This window comes from Sciurus carolinensis, chromosome X (genome assembly GCF_902686445.1).
Source record: "Sciurus carolinensis chromosome X, mSciCar1.2, whole genome shotgun sequence".
In the NCBI taxonomy this organism is placed as follows: domain Eukaryota; kingdom Metazoa; phylum Chordata; class Mammalia; order Rodentia; family Sciuridae; genus Sciurus; species Sciurus carolinensis.
This window is the reverse complement of record NC_062232.1, coordinates 130573215-130594874: the sequence shown is the minus strand read 5'-3', so window position 1 is coordinate 130594874 and position 21660 is coordinate 130573215. Positions and strand designations below refer to the sequence as shown.

The 21660-nt window shown below is 48.4% G+C and overlaps 1 protein-coding gene across 5 annotated transcripts in view; it reads right to left on the bottom strand.

Moving 5' to 3' along the window:
* Positions 1-470: 470 nt before the first annotated feature.
* Ikbkg (inhibitor of nuclear factor kappa B kinase regulatory subunit gamma) overlaps positions 471-21660 on the bottom strand; it is a 48832-nt gene continuing 27642 nt past the window's right edge. For 4 of the 5 annotated variants that reach the window (XM_047535526.1, XM_047535525.1, XM_047535524.1 and 1 more), the window contains 9 exons: positions 19948-20149; positions 16457-16668; positions 13146-13264; positions 11039-11191; positions 10009-10084; positions 8827-8970; positions 8494-8636; positions 8214-8275; positions 471-7927 (listed from right to left, as the gene is read on the bottom strand). In XM_047535526.1, the coding sequence (XP_047391482.1) occupies positions 7785-7927; positions 8214-8275; positions 8494-8636; positions 8827-8970; positions 10009-10084; positions 11039-11191; positions 13146-13264; positions 16457-16668; positions 19948-20134 (1239 nt within the window). In that variant the 5' untranslated portion in view covers positions 20135-20149 and the 3' untranslated portion in view covers positions 471-7784. The remainder of the gene's footprint in view (positions 7928-8213; positions 8276-8493; positions 8637-8826; positions 8971-10008; positions 10085-11038; positions 11192-13145; positions 13265-16456; positions 16669-19947; positions 20150-21660) is intronic. The other variant, XM_047535529.1, reaches the window with a different exon arrangement.

The following is a 21660-nucleotide window of genomic DNA, read 5'->3' as shown; positions in this document are numbered from 1 at the left end:
CCCTCTCCTCCTGTACCTCTGAGTCAATTAAGAATTAGGAGCAAGCAAGATGCAGTGGCATATACCTGTAATCCCAGCAACTTGGAGCCTGAAGCAGGAGGATCATGAGTTCAAAGCCAGCCTCAGCAACTTAGCAAGAACCTGTCTCAAAACAAAAAATAAAAAAGAACCCAGGGGGTTGGAGTTGTAGCTCGGTGGTAGAGCGCTTGCCTAGCATGTGTGAGGCACTGGGTTCTATTCTCAGTGCCACATATATATAAATAAATAAATAAAATAAGATCCATCAACAACTTAAAAAGTATTTTAAAAAAGAACTTTGCAAGCACAAGGCCCTGGGTTGAATCCCAGCACCACAAAAAAAAAAAAAAAAAAAAAGAGAGAGAGAACTTTGGCAGGACTGGGGACGTAGGTCACTGGTAGAGCACTTAGCACTTGCAAGGCCCTGGGTTCAATCCCCAGCACTGAAAAAAAAAAAAAAAAAAACCTTGCTGGATACAATTCTCAATTATTCTCAATTTTGTCATTCTGTTATCAACATATTAATAAAATACTCTAAAAAAGCAACCTGTGCCATGAATAGTGGCACACACTTGTATCCCAGGAGCTCAAAAGGCTGAGGCAGGAAGATCACAAGTTCCAGGCCAGACTCAGCACTGATTGATCCTGTCTCAAAATAAATAAATAAAAAGGGCTAGGGATGTAGCGCAGTGGTTAAGCACCTCTGGGTTCAATCCCTGGTACAAAATATCTTTCTTACATAGGACACTACTGCACTCAATGGAGGATCATTCTCTCACAGTGCCCTCACCTGAGACCCTCAGGCTCAAGGGTTTTTGGAAGATGAGGAGGACAGGAGTGAGGGGTGGAGGCAGGAGGGACAAGAAGGAAAACTGGCAGGAAGATCCATTATTATTTTGGTGCTCCCATATGCTTATCCAGAAGCAATTTTGAGAGCTTGTTTGGAGGTTCTAGCAGGGAAGCACATCTATTTGCATACCCTTGAGTGAAGAACAAGGGTAGGTCATCCTCTTTGAGCACACAGCTTCAGGAGGGATGCACATGGAAAAATGGGAAAGAGGAACACCCACCTAGGCAGCTAGATCAGCCGAATCAACCCTGGAGATCATGGGATGACAGATGTCACAGTCAGATTGTTCTCACACCCTCCAGTGACAAATTTAGCTGAATCCTCCTGAAAAAACCCCAAGGTCTTTGATAGTTTACCTTTCTAAGAGGATGTCTCAGGTTTACTATGAGCACCTCATACTTGAAATAAGCCATTACTCCAGAGAGCCCTGGTTCCCCTCAGTGGGAACACTTCAAGACCACAGTCTGATGCCACTTGCTATGGGGTTATATCATTGCTTCCAGGCCATTTCAGGAGATAAAGAAAGGAAATCTATATTTTTTAGAAAGATAAAATAAAATGAGTTCACAGTGACAGTTTCCAATGCAGATTTAACACCTTGGATTTGTTGCTTTTTTTTTTTTTTTTTTTTTTTTTTTTGCGGTTGCTGGGATTGAACCCAGGGCCTTGTGCATTCGAGGCAAGCACTCTACCAACTGAGCTACATCCCCAGCCCTTGATTTGTTGCTTTCTATAGTTTCCTATTCTCTGCAGGTGTTTCCAAACCTTTTTTTCTCCTTTAAACTTAAGTTCATTCGTTCTGTCATAAGTGTCCCATGACACCAGCATCTTCAGTTTTTTCTCATGACACCTTCCTTGCTCATAGCACCCTTTCTCCTTGTGTTGTTTTTGCTTTGGCTTTGGTATTCTGTATACTACTTGTTCAGCAATGCTTTTTTAGGGTGGACACACAGCCATGCACCGTGTCCATACCCCCTACATGCAGGGAAAAGCCTTTTTCCAGGTGTGGTAGACGTCTGTGCACTGTGGCTCTGCCAGGCTGAGAAACCAAATCTCCCTTCACCAGGCTTGGGCATTCAGCCAGTCCCCGTGCTTCCTGACTGGCAGTTGTTTCTCTGGGGACATAGTAACAGCCATCAATTGCCTGCCCCTACAGGTACACACACTCCCACTTGAGGGGCTTTGCCTCTGCATGAGACAGAGAAAGTAGCCTTGGCCCAAGAGCAAAAGAGCTGCCAGTCTTCTGGTTGATACCAACCCTGGCTGTCTGGGGAAAGGACAGAGTGGTATCACTCAGCTTCACCAGAGGAAGTCAGACAATCCACCACTCTCCACCTCCAATTCTTCTGCCCTTCTAGTTAGTGGAACAGAACCAAGAGTCCATTAAAAGGTCATCTGTCAAACAGCTTTAGGAGATGTAAACGTTGGTCTTTATTTCTGGGTCTTCATTTTCATTTTCATGGGAGACTTATAGGAAGCTAAATAGGGCTTTTAGATGACTCTTTTGGTTTTGGTACTGGGAATTGAACCCAGGGCCTCACACATACTAGGCAAGTGTACTACCACTGAGTTACATCACCAGCCCTTTTGATTTTGAGACAGGGTCTCACTAAGTTGCTGAGGCTGGCCTCCAACTTGGCATCCTCCTGCCTCAGCCTCCTGAGTAGCTGGGATTACTGGTATGTCACCACCAATGCCCAACTGACATTTTTAATACCACTTTATTGAGGTTAATCCATATACTATACAACTCACCCATTTGAAGTGTACAATTCAATAGCATATTCATAGATAACTGCCAACTATCACCATGATCAATTTCAGAACATGCTCATCACCCCAAAATAATCTCTGTATCCATTAGCAGTCACTCCATTTGCCCCCAAATACTCTGGCACTAGGCAATCACCAACTTTCCTTAGACAACATTTGAAACTGCTACAGAAATAACCACCTAATGGAAAATCGTTTGGGGAACCACCTAAACTAGAGTGGTTTTCACAGTTCTCCCTTCTACCTTGGGTCGGGCCCTGCCCTAAGTGCATTCCATTGCCTCTTCAGTAGCTCTACAGCATACAGACAGCAGTATCCAGCCTGTTTTCAACTGAGGGACCAAGGCTCAGAGAGATTAAGGGAGCGGCAGTGTGGGACGTGTCCATGTGGTCTCAGATTGTGTGTTCTTGCCTATTCAATGTTTATAAGAAGTCCCCCCCAAAGTAGTCATCCCAATGCCTAAAACTGGTTTTCAGTGCTATAGTTTCTATTGTATTAATGTAGTAAATTCCACCAACCACCCTTTATGGTGACAGGTGATGTCCACAAAAATATTAACAGAGCAATACTGATGAACTGTGAAAAAAAGTTCATGCCATCAATAAACATGCACGGTCACTCTGTGCTGAGCACTGTTCTAGGGATACTGCCACACTAGGACGGATGAGGCCTCTAATGGGGGGAGAGCAGAAACAAAACAGAAAAACAGGTCAGTTTAACTGTCTGGCAGAGAATTAAACCAGGGCAATGTGATCTAGGATGGAAACTTCAGATGAAGGAGGTGATGTTTACACTCAGAGCTGAATGATGAAAAGTAGGCAGTCACACAAAGATTAGGGGGAAGAGTCCTTCCTGGCAGAGAGGACAACAGGTACAAAGGCCTTAAGACACAGAAGTGTTGTTGTGTTTGAGGAAAGGGGGAAAAAAGGACAGCATGGTATGACTGGGCCAGCAGGAGAGGGACATGAATTGAGGTCAAAGTAGCATAAGGCTAGGAATGGAACCTAGGTCTCAAGAGTAAGAGAAAGCTACTCAGGAGGCTGAGGCAAGAGGATGGCAAGTTCAAGGCCAATCTCAGCAACTTAGCAGATCTTGTCTCAAAATTTAAAAAATAATAAAAAGGGGCTGTGGATGTGGCTCAGTGGTAGAACAACCCTGGGTTCAACCTTCTAGTACCAAAAGAGGAGTAACGGAAAGCCACTGGATATTAAGCAAAGTAGAAATACAGGTTTACCAGATCACCCTGGTCACTGTGTAGGAACAGATTGGAGAGCCTGCAGTCTCATGTGAAATCTGTGAGGGTTTCACCATAATAGTCCAGGAAAAAGATGAAGGGATTCAGGAGGATTTCACACTGAGCCTGGCTGAAGCCAAAGTGGACTTCGAAGCCCTCCCCTAAATCTGATCTTCCTTTCCCTTGTCCCAGTCTTGGCAGATGGCCCAGCATACCCAGTTGTGTAAACCAGAAGTCCAGGAGTCGTCCTGAATTCCTCCTCCTCCCCTCCACAGCCAGTTGTCATTCATCTTGTTGGCTGCAGCTTCACACTCAGGCCTCTCATGTTGCTCTGGCCTGAGTCTCCCTTCCAACAAAGTCACCTCTGCAGATTGGCACAGAGCTCAGCTCTTTCCCCCTATTGTCACAACTTTAATGACTGTCTGCCCATCTCTTTGACACTCGTATCCCTATAGAGAGGACACTGACACAAAGGGAGACATGTAACAACAGGGAGTGACTGGGGAAGAAAACCTTTTCATTACTGGTGATTCACTACTATATTCATCCAAAGACAGCAGGATGCACGCTTGGAGTTTTTGCTGCATTTCACACATTGTACATAACTTTGTCCCCTGGCCTTTCCACACCAACATACTATAGAGGACAGCCCATGTGCAAGATGTTCAAAACGCTGGCTCTATGGGCCACTGGTAGCCACAGACCATGGTGCCACAAGAACCTCTCTAATGCACAAGATGTTGTCTTAGGGTGAGGAAGGCTAAGGATGCTTTCCAAGGGCTTGCTTCATCTCACCAAACATCCCCCTCATAAGGACTGCCACCACAAGGCCTGTCACACACCTTTTCAGCAAGGCTCTATACACACAACTGCATCTGTTGCTATTGTGATACCATTTTTGCTTACTATTTGTGCCCATGTTGTTTGGTTACTAGTACAGAGGAATACTCTTGTACTCTGCTTACTGGTCATCTGGATTTCCCTTGGACTTTGGCAAGAGAGGAGGGGACACATGCCTAAGCAACAGGGTAATGACATGGGTACTGAGTGGAACATATTTCTAGCTGTCTGGATGTATGGGCCTAGGCTAATAAGGCAGGCTGGTTCCCTCATGGGAGGAACACAAATAGTTGTTCCAAAAGCTCAACCTAAGTAAGGCTACATAGATAAGAAGAAAGTAAAATGCCCTATGTCTGGGCAAATAGTGGGATTCAAAACCCTTGGTGTCTAATGTGTGGCTAAACCGGCACAGCACTAAGGGGTAGGCAGGTAACAAGGGCGCTCGGCCTCTGAGAAAGGTACTGAGTCCCAACCAATGCCTGGTCCCATTCTAATTCTGACTCAACCCGTGCAGGGGGCCCAGGTCAGGGTGTTTTTCAAGCTTGCAGGTAACTGCTGTGCAAACCCATGCTGAAAAGTTCCTCAGTGCCCCTGGGTCTCACCTTCTTTCTAAGCCCCTTTCAGAAGAGGGTGCTCATCAGGGAGGAGCTCCTACACACCTCTGTTCACCTTCCAAGAGGCATGAAGCCCATCCTTACACAGTTAGTGGCAACCACCCTGGGCACAGATGGTCCTACTACAACCTACCTTACCTGCCTCTCCCAGCCATATCTGCTGGCCCTGGCCATGGTGTCCACCTGGAGACAAGATGTCCCCATAGCTGATCCACACCAAATTCTACAGCCTGGTGGCTACCCCCACCTTGGGGACCAAGTCCTGCTAGCAGACCTGCAGGTCTTAGAGTTACCTGCCTTTGGGCTGATTTGCCCTAATCTATGAGCTCTGAATCAGATATTCCCAGTCTGGGTTGAATGGTGACTCCAAAAAGGTTAAGTACAAGTCCAAATTCCAGTAACTTGTGAACATAACCTTACTTGGGAAAGGGGTCTTTACAGGTGTAGTGAAAGTAGGGATGTCAAGATGAGGAGATCATCCTGGATTATCCAGATGGACCCCACCTACAATATCTGGTATCCTTAAAATAGAAAACACAGAGGAGGCCATGTGACACAGAGGCAGAGATGGGAGCAATGGGTGTACAAGGCAAGAAATGTCATCAACTACCAGAAGCTAGGAGACAGGCCCAGAACCTATTCCCAGAGCTCAGAAAAAACAGCTTGACTTCAGGCATCTGGCTTCCAAGAAATGAAAGAATGAGTTTTGTTGTCTTAATGCCACCAAGTTTGCGGTGATTTGTTACAGTAACCACCGGAAACTCATACCCCACTCCAAAACAAACGAAACAAAATAGTGCTTTTATAGAAAAGTTATAGGAGTAGGATTTAAGTGCAGTACCCATGAGCAGAGAACCTGTCTGTGCCTTTAACATTTCCCCAAAGTATTGTGTAATAGACATGCGGGCTTTAGGAAAGTCCATCCCCTGTAGAGGCTGAGAAAGTTCCCAGCTCAGGCTAAGTTTTAAAAGATATTTTTAGTTGTCAAACAGATCTTTTATTTTATTTATTTATATGTGATGCTGAGTATCAAACCAGGGCCTCACACATGCCACGGAAGTGCTCTACCACTGAGTCACAACTCCAGCCCCTCAGGTTAACTTTTTAAAGTCCTAATATCCTAGTTCTAGTCATTCTTCTCACTGTCAAAGAGCAGAATACCCTGTGAAAAAGTCCAGGAATAGAACTACATCTTGTTCCTAACCAGGGAGCTTGGAGGGCTCTTGGAAGGAGGGCCCAGGCCTGAGGAGTGAGTGATGCACAGATTCTGAAGTCTTTCTCAATTTCCAGCTTCCTTTCCTTTACTAGATTGCAGAGTTAGTTCCTATGGCTTTGACATCCTAGGAAATATCCAAACCTTACAAAAACAAATGCTCTTCCTCATCTGCAATCATTGTCAACTGGCTTCCATCTGTAAGGCCAAGGAATCTGGGGCTGATGTAGGACATGGCATCAGACACTTCTAGAATGTGATGAACCACAACCACCATCATTTACACTGGGGAATAACTGCTTGGTAAAGACAAGAGCACACTTTGGTGTTAGAAAGAGGAAAGTATGTGAAAGTATATGTGTGTGAAGCATCCATCAGACCACAAAGTGCTCACAACTTCAAACCCAAAACAGTGAAAGGGGGAAAAGGATAATGTGACAATGTAAAATAAAAAACATTCAAGGCCAGAACACAACAGTGGCAAAATCAAAGGGGAAAAGAAACATGCACTTTCAGTCACAGACAAGAGCTAATCTTGCTAATGACAAAAGAGCTCCTAAAACATGAGGAACAAAAAGTGAAAATCCAGTAGGAGAACTGATAAAAGACATGCACAGCCCATTCACAGAAGAGGAATTTAAAAAGGTCCATAACCTTTGGAAAATATGCTTAAGCTCACTCTTAGTGGAGAGCAGCATGCCCAGCAGGTGGCAGAAACACAAAGGACTGCCCAACCACTCCCTGGCCAAGACACACATGATTAGTACACAAGCATTTTCACTGCACCAGAAACAACCCACACGCCGCCAATAGCAACTGCTTAAACCAACCCTGGTACAGCTGCAAAGTGGACTACCACAGGGCCCAGGAAGAGAGGCTGGAGCACAGAGTCAGCAAGTCAGTAGCCAATGGAAGGAAAAGTGGTTCTCCCTGAGAGCCCCTGGCCCACTCTAACCTCTCTGCAGAGATGGGAAAGGAAGGAGGGATTAGCTACCAGAGACAAGCAGTTCAGGCAGATAGGACAGAAGGAAAGAACAGAGAATAAGGCCTGACTCAGGCTCCATCTTCCCTCAAAGAGGTGAACCTGCAGAACAAATGGCTTCAGCAACAGCTCTGCAGCTAGCTCCTAGGACCTGGTCTTATCCACCAAGCCCTTGATTCTGAATTAGGCAGGGGGGAGAGGAAAGCACATGTTGCATTGTCCTGGGCGTGGCATCTGCAGGCAGTCTTGCATCCACTGCCCTACTCAAGGCACTCCATGACGTGTATCTGTAGGGTGTCCATATCAGGAGCCTGATACTGGCACTTGGGACAACAGAAGTCAGGTGGTTCCTCAGGGGGGCTTCTCCTCTGGTTGGACAGGGCCAAGTGAAAGGAGTGGTGAGCTGAGAAAAGAAAAGAGGCACTGGGAAGTGGGTTTTATGTACAAGCTGGGTACCACTCAGAGGCAAGGGGAGGTTGACAAGGTACCAAGACCTAATAGGACTGCCATGTTCAACCATTAGGATCAACACCACTGTGTGACCAGGAGCCAGCACTACCACTGCATTCCTTCCCTTGGCCTAAAGGAGCCCACCTTCAGGGCTCTGGAGAACAGCAGGCATGCCTTCTTCTGGGGCGGTGCACTGCCCTCCCCACCCACCTCCTGCAGCCCAATGCTCACTCACTCACCTGGGGCAGGGGGTAAAGGGGGCTGGGAGGCCTCTACATGCCGCTTCCTCATATCCTCAATCCTTTGAAAACAGAAACCGTCCAATCAATGCATGCCATTTTTGAGGGCTCCTACCTGGACCAGCAGGAAATGCCATTGGAAGGACAGGGCAGAGGGAGAGGAGAGGGAAGTACAGGGAACCTAATCTGAAAACCAGGAGTCATCAGTGTCCCGCAATTACTACTGGTCACCCGCCGAGTGCTACACCCACTCCTCACGTGGCCACTCTCGGGGGCCTACCTGGCTGATTCTTGGCAGCTGGCCTTCAGCTTGCTATACTCCCGCTGCAGCTGCTCCAGCTGCTCCTGTAGATGCTCTTTCTTCTCGGCCAGCTTCTCCCGGGCCTGCCTCTCAGCTTGGAAGTCTGCCTTGTAGATATCCGCCTGGCCAATTCAAGAGCGGAACATGCCCACTACCCACTGGGCACACCATGATAGGCCTGCGGTAACAAAGCAAAGCCTCCTCCTCCTGCCCTCTGTGAACCTCTAGCAACACAGAGGGAGCAGATCCATCAGCAAGTAATCCCAAGGGTACAAAAAGGTCAAGAAAGACTGCAAGGAGGAGAGACCTCACCTGGGCCTTGAGGACTGGTACAGTCTCCATCACAATCTTGTGCTGCTCGGCCTCCTCCTTTAGTTTGTCAATCACTTCCTGCTTGGCCACCAGGGCCTCCTCAGCCTGCTGGAGCTGCTGCCTGAGATCCTCCAGTTGCATTCCCTAGAGATTGGCAAGGGGCACTGACAGGGCCTCCCAGCCCAGGGCAGGGCAGAGCCATAACCAACGTAGGCCACTGCTCTGAATGAGAATTGAGAAGGACAAAAGGGAGCCCTAGCTGGTCAAAGCCAGGACAATGCCAGCTCCTTAGACTTCAGGGCCAAACACAAGTGTATGCAAAGAGGAGGCTGCATCCATATGTAAGATCTCAGGACTGAGGAGAACCTCAGGTCATCTGGTTCAGCCTCCCACCAAGGCACTCATTCCCTTCACAGAATCCTCCAGCCCTTCAAGGACAAGAGCCACCCTCCCTCCTGAGGCTGCCCACTCTACACACTCCCAACTACACACCCACCATGTGCACACCTAAGCTCAACCCATCAGTCCTTCCACTCGGCCACCTGATCAAGGTCTGCTCATCCCAGACACCCCTCCCCATAACACATACACACCACACACACGAGAGCGTGCATGCACACACACACACTCTCTCTCCTCCCTGCCAGGACTTCACTCTGGAGATTAAGTGGCCATTTTGTAACTAACTTTTCCTCAGGTGACCTGGTTTCAGGCTTAATCCTTATAAATCTCTCATGGTACATCTGTGGTTGACAATATCCTTCTTAAAATGTGATTGCTAAAACTGCACCCAGTTTAGGTCTTGTGAGGACAAACTACAAAAGAGCTTTGGTTCTCTTTCCATGCTGAGATAGAGTCATTACTAGAGCTTACCCTGACCCAGGGAAAATTTAGCCAGGAACCACACAGCCCAGGTGAGGGTTGAATGTGTCCTAGCCCCATGGAGAGAGCAACCATGGCTCTGGCCCAGCCCACCCTGGGGCCTGGCAATGAGCCCCATCTCCCTGAACTGTCATAGCAGACTGATGAGGTCTAGGGAAAGTCAAGTGTCCCTCCCAAAATCTAATTCTTTCAGGTCTCAAGAATTGTAATCTTCTCTGTCCTCAGGGAGACAGGAAGCAGGGAGACCTCTCAAGACAGCCCAGGCTGGCCATACTCACTCGCTTTCCGCTCGCTGCTCACCATGCTACTCTTGATGTGGTTGTCATATTCTTGGAAGAGCTGGTGATAGGCTACCTGCAATTGGGCGAGTTTCCTCCTGCAAAAAAAGGAGCTGTCACTGAAGAAACCACCCTTTCCCAGCCCAGTCATGACATCCCTGCCTCCAGCTCTACCGTCTACATTCTTGTCATATCCAAACCTGGAATGGGGCCTTCCAAGGGTACCTCTGGACTTCTAAGGTAATCAACTCTGAGGCAGGCCTTGCTGACAACAAATATCTACTGCAACTGACTCAGTTACTCAATAGTTCCTATCAGTTTCCTTAAAGCCAACAATTTTAAATGTTTGTAATAAGGATTAGGGGTATAGCTCAGTGGTAGAGTACCTTCCTAGCATGTGCAAGGCCCTGGGTTCCATCCCCAGTACTGCAAAACAATAAAAAATAGGTAAAATGTCGTCATAAAGTGGAACTATCCTGCAATCTTCAAAATTGTCAACTTCATGAAAAGCAGAGAAAGGCAGGAGGCCATTCCAGACTAAAGGAGACTCAAAAGGTGTACGGGCATGCCAAGGAAAGGAACATGAAATCCTAGACCAGATGGCAGTAGAAGGGTAACAAGAACATGTGGAGATACAAAGGGAAATATGAATGTGGACTGGACCAAAGACAATATTCTTGCCTTGACCAGGCGTGGTGGTGCACACCTATAATCCCAGTGAGTCAGGAGGCTGAGGCAGGAGAATGGCAAGTCTGAAGCCAGCCTCAGCAAATTAGCAAGACCCCGTGTCAAAATAAAAAATATGAAAAAGGACTGGGGATGTAGATCAGTGATAAAGCACCCTTGGGTTCAATCTCCATTACCAAAAGAAAAAAAAATTCTTGTGTCAAAGATTATTTGACTGTGGTAACAGTGGACTCCACTATTACCAAAGCTAAAGGAGAAAAGTCAAACCTCACCCACAGCCAGTCCTGATAAGGGTTCTCCAGAAGGCAGAAAAAGCCACAGAACCCACTGGTAATCCCCAGTACCACCCCTCCACACCCACTCACTTCTCCTCTGAGGCAGCCTGGCGCTCCATGCGCAGGGCGGCCTCCACACTCTGGCTCTGCATGCGCAGCTGGTCCACCTGCACACTGTGCTGCTGCTGCAGTGCCTCCCGTTCACTCTCCAGCTGCCTGGCCTGCTCACTGGCCGCCCGCACCCTGGCACAGAGAGAAAGAACACACTGAGGGGACAGCAAGCAAGACAGCACGGGCAAGGGGTCAGGTTCCAAACACCCTGTGACTACAAGTTGACTCTGGGTGGCAGAGTGGAGGCACTGCCACAAAAAATAGGAAAAAAGACTAGGGGTGAGGTGGGGAGCAGATGATAAGCAGCTGCACCTGAGATGCACTTGCTTCAGTGCAAGGGCCCAGCAGGCAACCAAGTGCAGATGGCAAGGAGACCAGAAGCCAAGGGAGGAGGTGAACTGAGAAGATGGGTCACTGCATCCCAAGCTGCCCACTACAACAATGTGAGAGGAACCCCAGGAAGGTGCTGGGACCTCAACAAGAGCAGTCTCAGGAGAGGGGTGTAGGACAGACTATTCTAGAAAAAAACAAGGAGACTGCCCACCTGGGAATGCAAACACTGAGCTCAACAGCAGACCAGGACTCAGCTCTAGCCCTGCTGCTGCCCACAGCTCAGCTGGAGTCCCAGCTGTTTGCAGGCTCAGTTCCCACACCTGGATCATAGGGAGTTGTAGGACAGGACAGGACATCAATGGCCCTGGTAGGGAATCCCTCTCTCCATTTCATTGTAACAGCTCAGGCTGTCTCATCTGGATCACCCCATAATCCCCAATCCTCTGATCTGAGCCTCACAGCTCCCTTAATCTCATTTCCAGGCTCCAGCCTCATTATCCTGCTGTCTCAGGGCCTTCAATAGCCGCTAGTCTGGCACAGTAGCATGTGTCTATAATCACAGCAATTTAGAAGGCTGAGGCAGGAGGATCTGAAGTACAAGGCCAGCCTCAGCAACTTGCCTCAGCAACTTAGCAAGACCCTGTCTCAAAATAAAAGATAAAAAGGGCTGGAGATGTAGCTCAAACCCCAGTATCTCAAAAAAATAAATAAATAGCCCCCACTGCAGGCACAATGGTGGGTGTTTCTGTGTGGTCCTGTGGTGGCCTCCAGCTGCAGGTCACCAGAACTCTGACAAGGCAGGCCTAAACTGTCAGGCCCTCTCCACTTCTGCCTTTGCTCATGCTTCCTACTCACCACCACCACCAACTCTCTCTGAAATGGAACTCAGTTCCCCTCTTCTGCAGGAAGGTTTCCCTGACAACTGCCTCATGTGCACAATGATCACCTTAATACTGTACTAAGAGGGCTGGGGCTACCCTGTAGGCTGCACCCATGTGTATGAGAACCACAGCACCATCCCTGCACTTTGACCCAATGATCCCACTTATGATGACCAAACTCACTTTGCAAAAGAGTGATAGGCAGGCCTGAGGCTGCTAGTTTGAAAGGTTGACCCTCAACTGGTACAAGTTCCCTGCACTGAGCAGATACTTTCCCTGCTGATAAGGGTGGTTCCTGTGCCCAACTGTTTGTAGAAACAATATGTACTAGGTTAAGCATGCACTCATTCTGCCAGGAGTTGGGAATTTTAGTGTGTGCCTGGCAGAGGGTGCCAACATGAGTAGCCCCCAGCAGAAACCCAGGGTGCTGTCTCTATCAGACACACATGGGAAGTGGTTTTCTCTGTGTGCCTTGCAAGGGTAGGGAGAGTCTGAGGCAGGCTTCTCCAGTCTTCACCCATGGATCCTATATTAGGGGATCCCACCATGCACCCTTCCCCTGTGATAAACCTCAGCCTGGAAGGTAACTATGTGTTGGGTCCTGGGAGTGCTTCCAGAGAATCACCTATCAGAGTGTGGCATTAGGGGCCCATGAAAAGCCTCCAAAGGAAATAATACAAACTCCAGCAAAGGGTTGGAAAGCCTAGAAGCAACAGCTGGGACCCAGGTCTTTGATACATGGATCAGAGCTGTCATAAAGCTGCCACAACAGGCATCCGTCCTCTCATAGAGGAATCCCCCGAGGCTTCTACACCCTCCTCATTTGAAACCGTGGAAGTGGCCTCCAGGACTGGCTTTCCCTCCCTACTCACCTGCCCTCCAAAGCCTGCCGTTCCTTGGTGGCAGCCTCCAAGCGACTCTGGCTCTCCTGGAGCTCCCCCAGCAAGGATGTCACCTGGGCTTTCACAGAGGCCTTGTCCTCAGCCATCTGCTATAGGAGAAAAGGTCACCTCCTGTTAGTGCTACTTTCTGTTCAGCTTCCCAAGCCCCAGGGCAACCTGAGTGACTGAGGCATGTGCACCCTGAGGGCTCTGCTCCTGCCCTCCAAACCCAGACACCCCAGGGCCTCATGAGCACGATGGCCACCTGACCTCTCCCCAGTGACCCACCTTGACCCTTGCTGCTGGCTGAGATATATTTCCCATCCCTACCCAACTCATCTCATCCCTCACCTCCAGCAGCTACCCAACCCTAGCAAGGCACTGAGGCAATGTGAAGGGATCGAGTCCCACGAGTCCATGCCTCCTAGTCCCTCCCTCCTCATTCCTGTGGATAGGGCAACATGAGACCTCAGAGACACAGGAGTACAGAGGTGCCTAGAGTCTTGGGTGGCTCCTGACAGCTCAGCTATTGCCCTGGCCACCAGACCATAAGGGCTGAACCTGGAGGCCATGTGGTTGTGGCCCCAGCAGGTAAGCTCTTATCTTTGAGAGTCAATGCCAAAGGAGGCAAAACTCAAACAGCAACAAAAACACAAGCCTAGTCTGCAGGCCTACAGCCCCTAGAAGGTGGGAGGTTTCACAAAGCAAGAGTGGATACTGAATCTTTTTAAATACCAAGAAGAAAAACTCTGTGCACCAGAACAGTGGTACATGCCTGTAATCCCAGCAACTTGGGAAGCTGATGCAGAAGGAAGGCAAGTTCAAGGTCAGCCTCAGCAACTTAGCAAGACTACAGATAAAAAAATGAAAGATCTGGGGATGTAGTTTGGTGGGGGGAGGGTCTCTGCAAATACTCTATTCAAACCCTGCATTTAAGAAACTTAACCCAACTAGTAAAGCTGAGGTAGGAGGATGGCAAGTTCAAGGCTAGACTGGGCAACTTAGTGAGACCCTGTCTCAAAATAAAATACAATAAAATGACTAGGAATATAGCTCAATGGTGCACTGGATTCAATTCCGAGAAAGAGACAGACAGACACACAGACAGACAGACACACTTGACCAAACTTTAATAGGGCTTTCAGCAACCTGAGGCCATGCTAATAAGATGCACCAAGCTGCTTCCAAGACCCTGTCTGGAAATGCTCAGAACTGTTAAAAGAACTGTCTAGTCTGGCCAACACCTAACATAGGCCACTGACCTTTCTTGGACCTTTTACTAAAAGAACTATCGACTATGAGTCCTTCCTCTGTCTATGTGAGTTGTCTGTGTATCTCCTACAACCTAGCAGTGTCTACCGCAAAGACTTGAGAGCTATTCCTTTGAAATGGAATCATCAAAAGAGATGATTCCACAATCTCCCAGTCTCTCTGGGAGAACAGAATCCTAACTTTGTTACATGCCAGGTCACAGACACACTGGCCTCATCACCTGGGCACTGACACCCTTTATCATTTTTCACTTGAACTCTTCTCCCAACCTGACACTCTAATTCATTCATAGTCTGCCCCCCTCTCTCCCTTTCAGTGCTAGGGTTGGAACCCCAGGCCTCATGCCTGCTAAGTACACTGCTACCACTGAGCTACACCCTAGCCACCATTCTCTCTTTAAATACTGGTCACCTATGGAGCTCAGCTCTTTTCCCTACTGACAACAGTTACTAAACAAAATGTGTTTTCACAGCTACAAGGAATGCCCACCTTTGTTTGACACAGGTTGTTCTTATAAAAAGAAAATAAATACACAGAAAGAAGGTCACATGATGACAGAGGCAGAGACTAGAGAGATGCAGCTACCAGCCAAGGAGCACCAACAACTGCCAAGAGCCACCAGGCACTGGGAGAGGATCTCAAATGGGTTCTCCCTCGCAGTCCTCAGAAGGAATCCACCCTGAACACACCTTGATCTCAGACCTCTAGCCTCCAGAACTGGAGAACAACAGATCTGTTGTTTAAGCCAAGCCCCCAGTGTATGGTACTTTGCTTCCATGGCCCTAGCAAACTCTTTACACCTCCACATATGAGAAACAAGCACCTTGAGCCAGGAACTCCCAGTAGTGAGGCACACAGCACATGCCTTTCCTCCAGGGCTGGAAGCCTGCCTGCAGCAAGTGCCCCCACTCCCATCTCCTCACCTTGCCCCTCCCAGGCAGCACACACCCTGCTCAATTATTGTCACCAGGGTCCTGAGACCAGCCAAGAGAGAAAGGCCCTCAAACACCCACCTCAGCCCACATGAAGCATGCCATCCTTTGGGGACAGTACACTGAAGGGCCAATTTACAGATCCACAAGGGGGCCAAAGCCTGAATCTCCCAAAGGTGGGTCTGGGCCCTGCCCAGCTTCTAGAGGATGACCTCTAAGGCCCTTGGACGTCCTGCCTGATGGGCATGTCTGTTCACCTGGGGCTTAGGGCCCCAGCCAGGCGGTCTATGCTGATGCCTTGATGCAGGTGGGGGCCAAGCCTTGGCCCACATGTACCAGCTGGACTTCTGGGAGGCTGGCACTTGAACCACCCAGGTCACCCACTAGGGTGCTCAGTCCCTTCAAGACTGACACACTGGCCTCATAACCTGGACACAGACACTCTTTGTCATTTTTCACTTGGGTCCTTCCCCGCACCTGACACTCTAATTCATTCATTCTTGGTCCCTAGACACCAGGGACCAAGTGAGCTTCCTGGCTGACTATACTCTGTGCACATTGTTCCACAAGGCTGATGGGAGAAGCAAGCACTGTCTGCAATGCTCCCTGGGAGGCCACCTAGAAGCTCACACTGGCCTTGCCTGGCCCCTACCCTATGCATCCTGAACCTCAGCTGATTTTAATTTGTATCCTTTCACTGTAATAAGCTGTAGCTGTGAGTATGATGGTTTTTTTCAGGTGAGTCCTGCAAATCAAGTCTGAGTGTGCTCTGGGGGACCCCTGACCATGGGCTCCTTGTGGGAATACTGGTGTCCCAATACTTTTCAGAACATAGGTGAAGAAGTTAGGCACAGTGGTGCACACCTGTAATCCCAGCAACTCAGGAAGCTTGAGACAGGAGAATTCCAAGTTTGAGGCCAGCCTCATCAACTTAGTGAGATGCTATCCCAAAATAAAATAAAAAGGGCTGGGGATGTGGCTGAGTGGTTAAGTGTCCCTGGATTCAAGCCCTGGTACCAACGAGCAAACCAAAACAGAACACAGGTGGAACTAGAGCCTCAAGCTCCCAGAGAAGAGCCTGCCCTGCCTGCCACCTACCTGCTGACATAACTTCAGATGCTCCACCTCCTGCAGGGCCTCCTCTCTCTGCCTCCTCAGGTCCAGCTTCTCCAGGCTCAGTCTCTCCACCAACTTCCTGGCCTCCTGAAATTTGCACATGAGGAACTCCTTCTCCTCCCTCTGGCTGACTTGGAAATGTAGCAGCTCCTCACAGCGCTCCCGTAGCATCTGGTTGCTCTGCTGGATGGCATCTGGGGGCACAAGAGACAGCAAAGGGGAGGTGAGTCCTGGGAGTTAGGCAGTCTGAAGCACCAACCCCTGTCGGGCTCACATGGGCATGAGGTCCACAAGGCCCAAGGCCTGAAGCTGGGCTAACCATCACAGCACCCTACATAATACCAGGTGGCCTCTCCCTGAGATAGATAGCTTCTAAACACTCCCCTTCACTTCTTTAAACACTTCCAAAATCAACTACTAATGATATGCCCGTAAGTTTCTGCAATACCATACTAAAGACGTGAGTTTCGCTTTAAAGGACACAGCAAAAGCTACTTTATTGGTAAGTGACTCTGGAATTCATTTGTATTCTGTTCAGTTCAAGGCATGCCAACCCTAGAGCAATCTCTCCCCATTCCCTCTCCCTGATCCCTGGCACCCCCTCATCTGCTCTTAGTTTCTGCTGGATAAAACACATCAATGGAATTGCACACAAAGTAAGTGCAATTTTTTTATATGAAGTTTCTCCCCAAATATTACAAGCAAAAGCTACACCCTCCTATGCCTCTCTGCTGCCTCTCACAGCCTCCTCCATGGACATAATCAGGAGTATCATGGGGGGAAGACACATCCAGAGCCCCTAGAGGTTTCACTTGTCACCCACCAAATTCAGGTCTGTGTTTACAGGTAGAGGCAATGCAGCCTAGAGGCCTCTGCCCACTGCTGGAGCCCAAGCAAAGCTGTAGCACTGAATACATGAACTGAAAAAGAGCTGGGGCACCATGTTATACCATGGTCCCTACAACACAGCTGGCCTACAATACTCTCAACCCCAGGTCCATTCTTGACAGAGAACTCTCTGGGAAAAAGCAGAAGTCCCTAACCTGGTCACCCACTTTATGTGTGTGACTATTCTGAAAACCTCAACACAATGGGTCTTACCTGGGGACAATTATATCGCCCAGGAGACATTTAGCATGGCAACGAGTTGGCCAGGAAAGTGCAAAACATCCCTAGAATGCCCAGGACAGTCACACCACAGAGAATTCCCTATCCCCAGATGTCAATGATGCTGGGGTAGAGGACACTGTCCTAAAAGAGTCAGTTCTTATTGATCCTCTGTGCTCAAAGCAGGGCCTCTCCAACATAGCCTCAACATCAAGGAGACCAGCACTGGACCTCCTCCACCATGGAAGGAAAAGCAAGTCATCTTGACAGAAGAGGGGATCTGAAGGACATATATTGTGATATATACAGGTTTGGTTCCTGCTTACAGGCAGTCAGCCAGCACTACCCTCTGAGGCCCCCAGTGCTCATGACTTGTCAGCACAGTCATGTTATGTCACCACAAAACATACCATCTGTGGTGTCCAGCAAAGGAGGTGAGGTAGTAGTGGGAAGGTGGCTGAGGCCACCACTCAGGATGTGCTACCCTGGCCAAGAGCCATCACGTTGAGTCACCAGCTAGCTAGAATATGGATGGCCAACTGAAGACACAACTGAGGCACCAGCTCAGAAATGATTCATTCAAGGGAAGGGTAAAGTCCTCCAGAATACAGTATATATGGAGGCCAGAGTCCCCAATAAGAACCAAGGAATGAAGCAAAAGGGGCTGTACTTGCAGTGACTCCCCTGGAAGGCAAGGGTGTGCATGAGTCAAGAGCATGGACTGGGTAGCTCACTAATACTTATTTTGCATTTCAAAGGTTCATGTGCATTTCCTGCATTCCAATGGCTTATCTTTGGAGACGAGATCTATCTTTTTCTGTATCCCAAATTCCTGTATCAATACCAGGAGACCACTGTACTGAAAACAGATGCAGATGGGTTAGTGGGCTTGTGACCCATTCTTTTTCATTCTACCCCATCCAGAATCTGTAGAAAGCATAGGCGGAGCCCCAGCTAGGAAGCAGGTCTCTGTGCCAATAGAGGACCAGCCTCCAAAATGCTCCATGTGCATAGATTCAAAGATGATTCTGTCTTCAGTAAGAATAATGCACAGAACCAGGCATGGTGACACAACTGTGATCCCAGCTACTCAGGAGGCTAACGCAGGAGGATGGCAAGTTCTAGGTCAGTCTGGGCAACTTAGGGAGACTCTGTCTCAAAATAAAAATTAAAAAGGGCTAGGCTTGTAGTTCAGTGGTAGAACACTCCTGGGTTCAATCCCCAAAACCAGAAAAAATAAAAACAGATTTGGGAACTAGAATAAAACAAAAGGTGCTGGCTGCCCTACCAATCCCAGTGCCTCCCCCTCCTCCAGCAATTCTGGGCCAGACCATTCAAAGTCCCTACAGCAAGTGTCCTTATTAACTAGAGGCCACCTGGGTACTTAGGGCCCACTCAAACCAAAGGACTAGCAGGCCAGAGGAGGAAGCCCACCCCCCAAAACCATGTGGCATGATCATGAGCTAAAAGAAAAAGGATAAGGAGAGGGGAGACGAGGATGTTCCACTTGGTGCGGGGCAGGTGGGGATGTGCATCTGCTCCCTGAAAACCAGTGGAGTTGAGCAGCACAAGGACAAGCGGAACTGTCATGGAGACATGGATGCTGACCCAGGAAAACATTGGTACACAACCACACTAGAGGACAGAAGGCCTTCTGCTGAAGCCTCCAGAGGACTGCCTCAGTTGCTCCAGAGAGCCACTGTCCCAGTCAGAAGCCAAGCCTCACCCACAGTATCTGGTACTGCCCACTTCCACAATGGACAATAGTTAATGATTTATCACTGCACGGATACAGAGGCCTGGCCAAGTTTGGCTCGACTAGGAAAGGTCACTCCAGCTCCAGAGCTCCCTGTACCCACAACCCACTTCTCTCTCTGCCAAACCCTGCTCCTTTCCCTGTCCTTTTCTTTTCCAATATCAGTCCTCAAAACACTCTAAATACATTTCCTTAGCCAGGTGTGGCTGGCATGCACCTGTAATCCTAGCAGTTAGGGAGGCTGAGGTAGGAGGATCTTGAGTTCAAACCCAACCTCAGCAACTTAGTGAGGCCCTAAGCAACTTAGCAAGACCCTGTCTGTAAATAAAAAATAGATAGGGCTGGGGATATGGCTCAGTGGTTAAGAGCCCCTGGATTCAATCCCTGGTACCAAAAAAAAAAAAAAAAAAAAAAAAACATTTCCTGCACACTAATCTGTACCTGAGTGTACTTCCAACAAACCCCAAATGAAACCAAGTCAGAGGGTAACTAAGTTTGAAATGCTAGCCTGCTCTCAGGAATATACCCATCAAGACCCAGCAAACACAAAGGTGCAGATGAGAGGAATAAGCCCTCCACTCCACCCTACCACCCCCACCACTGGACTCACCTCGAAGCTCTTGATTCTCCTCCAGACAGCGCTGGAGGGTCTCAGGGATACCCTGCTCTGAATGCAGATGTAGCATGGCCGGCTTTCCCAGAGAAGACTCTTCACCCAGCACGTCCTGGTCCCCTGCTGGGCCACCACTGGGCTGCACCATCTCACACAGCTGATTCTTCCAGAGGTGTCTGCTCATCCAACAAATCAGTGTCTAGAAGAGAAAAGTATGCATCACATGAGAGCATGCAGAATTCTCTTACCCAGCAGGACAAGGAGTCTACTCTGTGCAGAAGCCCTGGGCCCACATTTGCAGCAGAATGCCAACCACTTCATCTACTGTAACCAGATGCTGAAATGGGGTTTTGGTCTAAGAGGTAGCAAACACTCCCACACCAAAGGGAGGGGATTAAGGCTGGGGATATAGATCAATGACACAGTGCTTACTAGCATGCACAAGGCCCATTACCGCAAAAAAAAAAAAAAAAAAATCCAAAGGCAGAGGATTATTTGTAGAGGACACATGCCAGTATTCTGGGAATCCTACCCTACCCCTCCCCACACTTCTAAGCAGAAGTGGAGGGTCACAGTCCCTCATCCTCACCTACTGTGATGAGTTGAATAGCCCCAAAAAGGATATGACCATGGCCAGGCACAACAGAGCATGCCTATAATCCCAGCAGCTTGGAAGGCTGAGTTGGGAGGATGGCCAGTCTCAACAACTTGGCAAGACCCTAAGAAACTTAGCAAGACCCTGTCAAAATAAAAATAAAAGGACTGGGGATGTGGCTCAGTGGTAAAGCACCCCTGAGTTCAATCTTTGGTACAAAAAAAATTATGACCATAGCCTAACCCCTGAAATCTATTAATGTGACTTTATTTAGAAAACAGGTCTTTGCAGATGTAGTTTAATCAAGGATCTCAAGATATCATCCTGGGTTATGTGGATAGACCCTGACTCCAACAACAAGTGTCCCTGTAAGAGAAGAGAAAGTAGAAAACAAGGAGAAACACACAGAGAGGAGGCCATATAGAGATGGGAGTGATGTGAGAACAAGCCAAGGAACAACCGGGCCACCAGCAGCTAGAAAAGACAAGGAAGGATCCTCTCCTAGGATCTGCAGAGGGAGTCTGGCCTTGTTCGCCCTCTGATTTTGAACTTCCAACCTCCAGAAATGAAAGATTAAATTTCTGTTGTTTTAAGTCACCTAGCTTGTCATTTCTATGGCAGCCACAGAAACTCATACATAGAAGAGGGGCTTCAAGAAGGCCTCCCTAGAATTGGGAGGATAGGGGTAAGAAAAACTTCTGGTATCTGACATGTACTGAGAAATCTGTGTCAGTACCTGAGATAGCAGAGTGAGCTGCTTTGGTTCATAGATGTAGACCATGAGGAGAAGCACCAGATCCACCATTCTAGATCCACCCAAGACTGACTACCAGAAGTGGAGGCCAACCCCAATGTAAGTTTCCAGCAGCACACCTGAGGCTAGGAAGGTTGACTTTAACACTGATTAAATTTGGCTGTTTTGCTGGGCCTGATGGTGCGCATCTGTAATCTCAGCAGCTCAGGAGGCTGAGACAGGAGGATCCCAAGTTTGAGGCCAGCCTCAGCAAGTTAGACCCTGTCTCAAAATAAAAAAGAAGAAGAACTGGGGATGTGGCTCAGTGGCAAAGGGCCCCTGGGTTCAATTCCAAAAAAAAAAATCAAAAAAAATTTTTTTG